Source organism: Furipterus horrens, unplaced genomic scaffold (genome assembly GCF_987537825.1).
Source record: "Furipterus horrens unplaced genomic scaffold, mFurHor1.1.pri manual_scaffold_5, whole genome shotgun sequence".
In the NCBI taxonomy this organism is placed as follows: Eukaryota; Metazoa; Chordata; class Mammalia; order Chiroptera; family Furipteridae; genus Furipterus; species Furipterus horrens.
The window spans coordinates 194,728,245-194,739,926 of NW_028327175.1; the positions used below are offsets into that span (position 1 = coordinate 194,728,245).

Sequence of the window (11,682 nt, forward strand, 5' to 3'; positions counted from 1 at the left end):
AGGTGTCACAGTCAGTGTTGTAATATTTGAATTACCACCACTGAAATTAGTATATACCCACCTATACGAGGGTCGTAATTTTCCACTTTTGTGAATTTTGAACAACACATGATTTTTTGGTTATTATACATTTAACATTTCAAAGATAAGCAGTCTTTCTAACATCTACTTCAAATAAGGATGGTACACACATGTAAAGAAAAACACTTAAGAAGAAATTATTAGCAGTTTAACCCATATACCTCTCAGGAGTTTGAATATTATCCAGATCTTCTATGTCTAAGACCATCTGCTGGGATTCTTCCTTAGCACCTTCAGTTTTTTCCTCCGCCAATTTCAAATACGCCCTGACAACATCCTCTAGAGATTTGATGTTCACCTAACCAAAGAAAAAAGGGAACTTAAAACATTTTTCCCAACAAACCATAAAATATTTTAAAAACAAAGTTTATGACGTAACATTAATTTTGAAAGGTAAACTCAAAATTACTAAGAGCACTTATCAAAGATTAAACTCAGCTCTGTTCATACCTGTTGACATATGTTCTTATACTGGTATAATCCTTCTTTAGCCAAATGGCTCTTGCGAAGATCGACACATAGTTCCAAGTACTTCAACATGATTGGCTCGTGTATTTTTTGCCATGTTCTATGTTTCTTACTTTTCATAACATCATAAAGAACATCCAAAGCAGGTTGCTTTTTGCCAACTTCAAGAAATTCTGGAAAAGTAATTCAGGAGAATTAAAATCAGTGATATATACTATACATAAGTCTAAATCCTGCTTTTTAAATCGTCTGTTTTAACTTCTGAACTCATCACCATCTCTTTTTAGGTCACATTTATTTTTGACTTCTAAAGCTATGCTAAAATTATCCAAGGTAAAACTATGAAAACCTGGCACTAGCTCAAAATATGGTCTACAGGTAAAACTAGATTTCATTCAATACCAAGTGATTTTAAAGTTCCTGAAACTGAAGTCATGAGGGGGAAAAAAATCTTCCCCACAAATGAAGAAAAATATGACTTTAATCACCAGTGCTCTGGCTGATGTAACTTTTTCTAGTTCATGCCAAGACTAAAGGCAGAAAAATACATGAGACTGACGTTCCTTTCAGACCAATCGACTTTTCGGTCAGTCTAGTTCTGGGCTCTCTATTCTGATCATTTTCTGTCTATGTGTCCAGTCTTCTGCTAATACCTCACTGTCTTGATAGCTATAAAAGAATGCATGGTAAAGTCTCAGAACCAGGTAGTATGAGTGTTCTAACACTGTTCTTTAACATTGTGCTGGCAATAGTAGGTCTTCTGCCTTTCCTTAGAAACTTTGGACATAGTTTGTAGATATCTACAACAAAAGAGCTCACTGGGATTTTCAACTGGGTTATTCTATACATTAAGTTTGGAAGAACCAACAATTTAACAAAACTTATTCTTCCAAAACGTGAGCAGAGTATCTCTTTACTCATCCCAGTGGAAACATGAGGAAATATTAAGACAAATCCCATTTGAGGAACATTCTACAAAATATAGACCAGTACCTCTCAAAGGAAAGCCCAACCAATTTTAAGAACCAGGAGTCTAAGGACATAAGACAACTTAGTGTGATGCATCCTGAAATACAAGAAGGACATTAGGGAAAGCTAAAGAAATATGAATGAAATGTGTCTTTTGGTTAATAATAATGTACTGGGTACTTACTCATTAGTTGTTGTGACAGGTGTACCAACATACTGATAAAAGATATTAATAGGGGAAACTGTGTGTGGTATATATGGGAACTCTATCTATCTTTGCAATAATTCTACAAATCTCAAACTTATGAAATATAAATTTATTTTATTTATTAATTTTTAAGATTTTATTTAGTTTTTAGAGAGGGGGGAGGGAGAAAGAGGAGAAGAGAAACACCAATGTGTGGTTGCCTCTCGCATCCCCATCCGGGGATCTGACCCGCGACCCAAGCATGTGCCCTGACTGGGCATCGAACCTGCGACCCTTTTGTTCACAGGCTGGCACTCAGTCCACTGAGCCACACCAGCCAGGTCCTAAAGTTTATTTTTAAAAACTGGGAGAAAACATTTTAGAACACAGAGCAAAGAAACATACTCTTGAATTTACCACCACCTAAACCTGAAGTCATACTATATGTGGCAATAGTTCAAAATCCAGTTCTAATCCCATATTTTACCTATATTGCTCATTTTGAAATTCAGTCAAAAGCAAAGGCTCCTCTATCACATTATTTCTGACTGAAGTTTATCTTATTTTTTCTCATTTTTTGCTTTGTTTTGCACAAATCTTCAATAAACTTGGGGGGAAAGAGGTTATTTAACATAACTCATCTGGTTATGTTCAACTTAAAATTCAACAATTGCCATATTTCACAGACAGAAACTTTTCACTGAACACCTGAAAAATAATTTGAGAGAACTAAAATACTAGTTTACACTATCAAAAAATGTCTTAAAATACTACATCTCCATTTTTTTAAATCATCATTTATCTTTCTCCTTAAAAAAATAAAAATTTATTTGTGCCCTGACCAATGTGACTCAGTTAGATAGGCACTGTCCGGCAAAGCAAAGAATGTAGGTTTGACTTCTCGATTCCTGGTCAAGGAATATGCCTGGGTTGCAGGTCTGGTCCCCAGTCTGGGCGTGTATGAGAGACAACCTTAATCAATGTTTCCCTCCCTTCCCCTCTCTCTAAAAATAAATAAAATCTTTAAAAATATATATTTGACAAGGAATTCTTTAAGAGTTAAACTAACAATGTATACAGCATTATCTACCATGCAACTCTGTGCTAGGCAAAGAATAGGCAAAAAGATCCCTTATTTGAGGGTTTTACTAGATCTACAGATTTAGTAATTCTCTAGTATTTCTTCTTCCAATTAGTACATCTTTTAGGAATGTTGATTGTGAACATTCCTTCCCCCAGGAAAGCTACAAATAACATAACTTTCTAATACAGTAAAAAGCTTACAACAGTATAAATCACAACACAACATACTGAAATAAGTATCTTTACACAATATCCTACTTCATCCCATATCAAATAATATTCCTCACATATAAATGAATGCAAACCTCTCTTCAATACTTGAAGTTAAAAACGCAATACTAATCTTGCCATTATGACAGTAAGTCCATTTTCAGTTGTCAATTTTATTAGCCCTCCCCAAAATTCTACAAAATGAAACAGAGATGTACAAGCAGTTAAATACTTTGTTGGGATAATAAACCTTTCCTATCTTAAGGGGTGAACTAACCTAGTTTACTACTGGAGCATGCATATAAGGTTATTTTCTAAACTCCAACAGAACTTTAGGTGTTCTTCACAACTATTTAAGAAGAAAAACAGTATGTATAAGCCAAAAATGTCTTCAGTTAAGAATACCACAACAGCCCTGACCGGTGTGGCTTAGCTGATTGGGCATCCCCCCGCAAAGTAAAAGGTCACCTGTTCAATTCCAGGTCAGGACACAGGCCTGGGTTGCTGGCTGGTCCCCGTTGGGGGACGGTTGGGGGCCACATGAGAAAGGCAACCAGTCAAGTTTCTCTCTCTAAAAATAAATAAAATCTAAAAAAAAGAGTATCACAACAATAGCACCAAAATAACCTATTATATCCAACTCTCGATCCTATATTGAAGATTTAAATATTACACTAGTGACTGTTAAGTATTATCAATATCTTGTAACATAAAATATGCACAAAGAGAGCCCAATTGAAACCTGGCCCCAGCATGACAAGATACTAAACTTTCTAAAAATAATTCACGTTCCCAATCTCTAATTTTTATAAGGAAGACTGTGGTTTCTTATGTCATTCTAAAAAATAAAATGCCTTGTTTAGGAATAGGACTAAAAGTATTTTTTACTTCCTAAACAGCCACTCAAAATTTATGATTCCAAATCCCAGACCATACTTTCAACTCTGAAGTAGGGTCAAACAAGCCAAATAAATGCATTAAAAAAATAATTTTTAATAGAACGAACACCTCAACTACCACACACACACACACACACACACACACACACACACACACACACACACAAACTTCGATGCCAGCAAAGTGTTTTTAAAAGGAAAACTAGAATGGAAACAGATTTCTCATGATAATTCATAATGTCTTTACCCTTAATATACAAGGAGGATTTAGTTCCTCTGAATTATCTAATTCGGGGGCGGGGGAGACTGAGGCTGGAAAGAACTAAAAGCTCTACTGCAATGTTTAAAAGAATGTTCCTTTACAGATTGATACCCTTGAAATAAAAATAAAAATCTGAAGTTTTAAACTGTATTAGCAGGAGGGTGAGCATTCTGAGTTTGCCTATGTATCTGTCTACAAGGAAAAAGTTTAGGTGGACCCTTCAACTGTACTAGTTTATTAATGCAAGACCAGGTAGATAAGCTATAATGTTACACAACTTGTGGGTTTAATAACAACTTTATTTTTAAATCCTTGGTGTAGTTTAATTAAAAAGCTGTTGCTGGGTCAGGAGCAGCTAATTTGGCACTACAACATAATCTGGGAAAAGTGCTTTTCCCCAGGGATACAGGGTATGAATTATTTGGTCACTGCTGGGCCAAGCTCCTACCTTCCTGATTACTGTAATTGTTTCCAAAAACACTGTCCTGATGTAAAGAATTAGGGTAGCCTAAAGGACTATTGTCAAATGTATTCACATTTTAATGAGATAATGCAATGGATTAGGTCTAAATGTGTTTGAGGTTACCAATAACACATTTAGATAAAATGAGAGTATTTCCATTGAATGAAATGTGCTTTTATTATCCTGTTTATTAGTTTTGTAATCAGTGCCATACGCCATCCCCATTCCGCTCACTTTGATACTTTGTGTGAAGAGACCTCTTATTCAGAAGATCAAAAGGTAAAGAAATTACTACATGACTGGTAAGACATTCCATCTCCACCACAGAAACACCCGTCCTGCACCTTAACAGGGCTGCAGCAAGGAGTATGCAAAGCCTTTCCTTCAAAGGTACAGAAACAAAGTCCACTCCCTGACCCAAGCAGTATCCCCCTTCACACCTAGCCTACTTTAATTTCAGATGGTTTCCCCAACTTCCCCTTTATGAATCAATGTCAACTGAGGAAACATGAAAAAAATAGTTTTAAGATTTGTTACACGTCATGTATCTCTTTTAATTTTCAAAAGTTATTGAAATATTAAGTTCATATGAAGATTCAGAAGGGGGGAGTGATGAAGGAAATAAAGCCTGAACACACAAAATTAATATTTAAGCCATAGAGATTACAGTGCTTGAGCCTGTTTAGAATGGGGGAGGGGGGTGCCTGTTGGTAAAACATATCCAGGAGCCCTGGCTGCTGTTGCTCAGTGGATTGAGTGTCTGCCTGCGAGCGAAGTGTCGCTGGTTCGAGTCCCAGTCAGGGCACATGACTAGGTTGCACGTCAGGTCCCCAGTTGGGGGCGCAAGTGAGAGGCAACCACACAGTGATGTTTCTCTCCCTCTCTTTCTCCTTCCCCTTCTCTCTAAAAATAAAATAAAAATAAACAAATTAAAAAAAAAATAGATCCACGACAGCAAACCCAGTAGTAATTTTACACAAATCACTTAATCTAATTCTAAGTTTCTAAACTTTAAACCTTGTTAGTTTATTTTTATTTGGTACTGATAAACTTGTTTTCTTTCCTATAAACTTAAACTTCTCCTCTGTTCTAGCCATCAGATGGCTGGTTAGAATGAGTACCGGTCAAATCTCAAATCACAGTTTTAACTGTTCTTTATAACAATTACTGTATTCCATAGAATGTAGAATGACCTTATTCCATAGACTGTTAACCCTCCCCCCAAATTGTTGCTTTTCGTTAAAACAATAAGTATGTGACAAACACATCTCTGGCCCTGACAGATGATCAGTAGTATCCATTTTATGTAATGACAGACACTGACTTTTTCGCAAGAGGAATTTTCAAACCAGCTTAACAAAATAAGCTCCACAAACATAATACTGTAACACGCACAGTACATCCATCTACAACATGGACCAGACCCAAAACTTGTCTGGGTGGAGGAAGGGTGAAAATAAGGGCTCTGGACGCCCTAACACAGTTAGGCTGGGGGGTTGGGGGTGCTAAACCAGAAAGTTTTTAAAGACCAGAGACAGGCATAATACATTTGTACCCCCATAATGCCAACGTAATAAATGTCTATTGAATACAAACAAGCACAAGTTTCCCCAAAAGAGCCCGTGGCCCTGGGACACATGTGGAAACAAATCGCAGGCAGCGACGCTGTGGCGAGAAAAACGACTCATCGGTGAAGTCAAGAGACCTCCCAGTTTCATCCCCTGGAACAGCTAACTCCCCGAGTGACCTTGGGCAAACCATGCTCTCTGCCCCTCGGCCTCAGTCTGGTTATCTTAGAGAGAACTTTTAAGTCTCCCTCTTCCAGCATTAACTCCGTTCCAACTTCCTGGGATTCCGAACAGGCTTTGGGGCTGCCAATAATCAATGCCAGAAAGAAAAAAACTGAAACAGGTTAAATGGGTCAGAGTCCCCGAGGCAGAGACACAGTGGCCGGAGAGTAGGGTGAGTGGACCCCGACCCAGCGAAGAAGCGCGCTCCATTTCGGAGGCGGAGGGGTCCGCGGGACGCCCGGGGGTGGGACTGCCCCGCTGCCGGCCCCGGCGGGAGGTGGAGCCGAGGTTCTCGCGTGCATTGTCCCCGGGAGGGAGCCATGTTTCTTCCTCCCTGGCACTCCCAGATGGCGGCCCGGGGCGCGGGGCCTAGGCAGACGAAAGACCCGCGGCCCGAGGGGCAAGACGGAGGGAGCCAGGGTGGGGGAACTGCAGCCCGGCAGCACAGTCTCCCGGACCGCGGCCCCCAAGCCGCACCAGACGGCGGCGGGGCAAATGAGGAGCCCCCAGGGCGACGGTTCCCGTCCCCGGTCGGCTGGGGTGAAAAGAGAAACCACGTCCAACCCCGGGCTGGGACGGTGGCGGCCAGACCGCATCCACCTCGTCTCCGGCCGCGCCGCAGGCGGGCAGCGGAGCAGCGAGAAGCAGGCCCGGGACCCTCGACCTCTGAGGCCGCGACCGCCCCAGCCCGGTGCGCCCCGCTCTCCTACTCACCATTGGCGCGTTTGAGGGCATTTTCCGGCCTCTGAAAATAGGCCGGCATCTTGGCGGCAGGGTCAGCTCACACGGAGTGAGTGAACTCTTCGTGATCCGGGCCAGCAGAGCAGACGAAGGGGAACCAGCGCGGGGCTCCACGCGCCTCGCTAGCACTCGCCCGCGCCCAGCCAGCCGGAGATGGAAAGGAGAGAGCCACGTGACCTCCGCACAGCGGCGCCAGCGCCGCCGCCAAGACCCCGGATGTAGGCGGTCCTTCGCGGGCGCACCGCCCTTCTCCCGCGCGCGCAGGCGCCCTGAGGTTTACGCGCGTCGGCTGACGTGGCGGCGCCCGGCGTCATTGCCGCGCTTCGGTGATCCCTTGGAACTCCGAGGTTGAACGTTAGGGAGGCCGGTCTCGGGGCCCTTACTGCTCAAGCGAGACTCGGGGTGGGAAAGGTGAGATTTGGGTCAGGGTTTCTGTTTGGCTGGAAGACATGCGTCTGCAGAGATTCATTTTTACCGTGACTTCTGCGGAGTCATGCAAAGCTACAGTCACGTGCTGTCCGCCTGGGGAATGGCCCGTCTTGGCGGAGTGAATATGCGGAATTTATCCGTTTAACAGAAGTGCATTGAGCAGGTATCTTTAGGTCGGCGAAGCTCACCTCTGTAAAAAGCGGTGACCTGTCACATCACGGACTAGCCTGGGGAGGAGGGACGCAGTAGATTACTGGACAAATAAGCAAGCTTCTTTCATATCGAGGTAAAACTAGAAAGGTGGTTACACAGACATTGCCTGAGGAATGAGGGCATTCAGGCAAGGGGAGGCTTTTAAAATGGGGCAGACTAGTGACAGAGCAATCCGACAAAAGGCAAAAGCCCTGCTGCAGCCGAACAGACCTGCGTGTTCGAAAATGCGTGGCGTGTTGTCGCCTTTACATTAAGCACACATCACAAACCTAAGAAAAATGAGCGTTAGTGAAAAGCAATTTATAATAGACCCTTTGCTGCAGTCTTTATTATTGATTAATCATCTTGATGTTCAAACATTATTTATACCTAGAATTTGAAAGTCTTATTTAAACCAAGTCTAATCACGCAAGCCCGTGGTATGAAATTAAGATGAGTTCAGAAGAAAATTTCAGAAAGCAGCAGTGGAATAAATTGTTGCAACTTTATTACACATTTTGTAATAATGGAGTGTATACGTGAGTTAATGAGGACTACATTAATGAACAAGGAAACCACAGTACATATACACAAAAAGCATTCCCCCTCATTTTTTCTATTTAAGTAAATATCATTGTAAAGAAAGAAGATCTGGGATATGCAGACAAAATAAATAACAAATTCTAAAAAAAGATTGTTTTAAAATTGAAATTCAGAGAGTTCTTCCTCCAAAAATGCTTAAACCATTCTAAATGTCTGAGCTAACTCCCAAAAACTGAGACCCAGACAGGGTTGAGCAATGAATACTAAGAAGCTGTAGGAATGTTTTATGGAGCAGGATTCAAGAGACTTGTTTGTGTATATAATGAAGTCGAAATTAAAGAGCTAAACCTAAGAGCAAATATAGCTTTTAAATGCTGTAGGTAGAAAAATAGTAGGCCATAGAGAGTAGGCCAACAGAATAAAATAAAATAAAGAGCAGAAAAAGCTTTCCAAACATTCTTTTCATTATATCTGAGTAAAAATGGTAAAATTACCTTATTACTTAATACTCTCATTATTTTGGTAGGCCTAAAACCAGACAAACACAAAAAAAAATTGGAAGGTAAAACGAAATCCAGTATCTCTATATGTTTCTTTACTTTTCCTTTTTCAAATTATTCAAAGTACGTGAAGCATTTGCTAATCTAATAGTCAACAATCATTAAAGTGCATTAAGTAAAATTATTTAGAGCCTAGTACTATATTTGGGAATAAGTAAATATGTAATGTCAATTTCCAGGATAAATTTACCTGTTCAATTCAACCAACAGGTATTCAGTACCAACTAATAGCCATACTATTAGATGTTGGAAATAAAGGTATAGGATGCCTGCTTTCAAGAACTTGACGATTCACTGGTGCAATAGGGACAAGATGGGATCTGTTTTGGGCCAGGAGAAAAGCATAGTTACTTGCTGTTGATTAATGCTCGCCTCGTAGAAAACAAGCAACCTGAATATGTTAGAAACCACTTTAGGAAATGGTAAAAGGCAGTGATCATGGAACAACGTACTAGGAGTTTGATGGTGGATAGAAAGCAAACAATTGCTACACTAAAAATCCCAGAGGACCGAAGGCAGTTCGTGGGTTCTTAGGGATTACAGGGTTTTGCTGAATTTGGATTCCAAACTTTGGACTTACAGTAAAGCCACTGTACAATTCCTTGAAAGGACTTGATTCTGAATCCGTGAACAAAGAAGAGTCAAGTAGCATTTATACCTTAAAGGAAAAACTAGTTTTGGCTCTTGCACTAGAATTGCCCAATTTACAGAAGCCTTTCAAGTTATATGTTCATGAAAGGCAGGGGATTGAACTGAAAATAGTCCCCGCCCCATAGCCTATCTCTCAAAGAAGTTGGATCACACACAAAGGGATGGCCACCATGCCTCTGAGCAGTAGCAGCTCCCTGTAACATCTTACAGGATGCTGAGAAGTTCACTTTGGGACAGCCCGCTATAATACTGGTGCCCTCCAGGTCCTGACTCTATTAAACAAAAACAGGGTATTGGCTGACAGCAGGGCACGTGGGGAAATACCAGGCCATTCTGCTGGACAGCCAAAATATTACCTTGAAGATTACCACAACCTTGAATCCGGCCACCCTTCTCCCAGATCCAGAGGGTGATTCAGTCCTCCAGCATGATTGCTTGGAAATCATTGACCAGGTTTATTCTAGCAGACCAGATCTGCTGGACCAGCCTCTGGCAGCACCAGACTGGGAGTTGTATACAGAAGGGAGCAGTTTCATGGATAATGGCCAGCAATAAGCTGGGTATGCGGTAGTCACCACAGACAGTTATAGAAGCCCAGACCCTGGTGCTGGGAACCTCAGCACAAAAGACTGGGCTGATAGCTCTTCACAAGGTTAACATACACAGAGACTCCAAATATGCCTGCATCGTAGTCCATGCCCATGAAGCAATATGGAATGAGAGAGGACGCTTAACCTTGAGGAACAAGGATATTAAACATGCAGAGCAATTGCTAGAGACAGTGAATCTACCAGACCAGGTTATCATACTGCACTGCCCAGGACACCAAAGGATGGTTTCCAAACAAGCCAGGGAAACCAAACTGATGATAAAGCAGTAAGACAGGTAGCCAGAGAGCTGCCACACCTGGGGGCTTTGATCCCTTGTTTGGACTTGTCAGGGTTCATACCACATTACACAGAAGGGGATGAGGGATGGGCCATAAATGGGGACACTAACATCCCAATTCTATGTGGAAGATCAACACCCATGGCATGATCTTACTCCCTGAGGCTCTAGTGTATCCCATCATCAAGCACCTACATGAAGGGGCCCATTATGGAAGGGATGCTTTGATGAACTTCATTGGGCCACATTTGAAGGGCCCCCCATTTGCAAAGGACTATTCAGAGGGTCACCCAAGCCTGGCAAAAATGTGCCAGGAACAATCTTAAAACAGCGTGCTTCTACTGAAAGGGGAGTACAATAGGGTTGTGCCCATTTGAGGACTGGTAGGTGGACTTCATACAGATGCCTAACACCAAGGGGAATTTCAAATTTTTGTTAGTCTTTGTGGACACTTTTTCTGGATGGGTAGAGGAGCTCCCCACTAGAACAGAGAAGGCAACTGAGGTGGCAAAACTCTTACTTAAAGAAACTCAGCATTCAAAGCAACAAAGGACCATCATTCACTTCAGAGATCTAGAAGGTCGGACAGGCACTGCAAATACAATGGCACTTAAGGGCATCTCAGATACCTCAGTCTGTGGGAAAGACTGAGAAAATGAAGCACATGATAAAGAAGACCCTGGCAAAAACATGCCAGGAGACACATTTAAAACAGAACCAGGCACTCCCCATTGCTTTGATCCAAATTAGGGTGGCACCCAGAAGTGGGCTTAAATTGAGCCCTTTTGAAATAGTTTATGGGAGACTCCTCCAGGTCTCTATTTTAGGAACACCCCCTTTAAATTTGTAGCATGAGTCAAGAATTAAACAATATGTGCGACATTTAGGGCAAACACCATTTTTGCACAAGTTTGCTCATCACAGGTTTCCCTACCCATCTGACGAGCCTTTGCATCTGTTCCAGCCAGGGGACCTAGTCTCACTGAAGACCTGGAAGACTCAAGGTCCTGAACAGTAGACTGGCCCCTGTGCCGTCCTGTTGACAATGCATACTTCCTTGAAGCTGATGAGAATCAAGTCCTGGCTCCACCACACACGGGTAAAACGGGCCCCGCCTGAGGAGGACGCAGACCCTGCTGCTGTGGTCGATGCTGAAAGGGAAAGCGGGACCTGCACTCTGGAGGGAGATCTGAAATTTCTGTTCTGGAAAAGGACAGTGGCCCCCATCACAGGGTGACAATGTTTCTTTTTCTTTATTCATGTGCT

The 11,682-nt window shown here is 41.9% G+C and overlaps 1 protein-coding gene across 1 annotated transcript in view; it reads right to left on the reverse strand.

Annotated features, from left to right (window-relative positions):
* Nucleotides 1-7,321, reverse strand: part of EIF3A (eukaryotic translation initiation factor 3 subunit A) — a 37,488-nt gene extending 30,167 nt beyond the window's left edge. The window contains exons 1-3 of the mRNA XM_090278678.1: nucleotides 7,127-7,321; nucleotides 532-722; nucleotides 243-379 (exon numbers count right to left, since the gene is read on the reverse strand). Of these exons, the coding sequence (XP_090134804.1) occupies nucleotides 243-379; nucleotides 532-722; nucleotides 7,127-7,175 (377 nt within the window). The 5' untranslated portion in view covers nucleotides 7,176-7,321. The remainder of the gene's footprint in view (nucleotides 1-242; nucleotides 380-531; nucleotides 723-7,126) is intronic.
* Nucleotides 7,322-11,682: the final 4,361 nt, after the last annotated feature.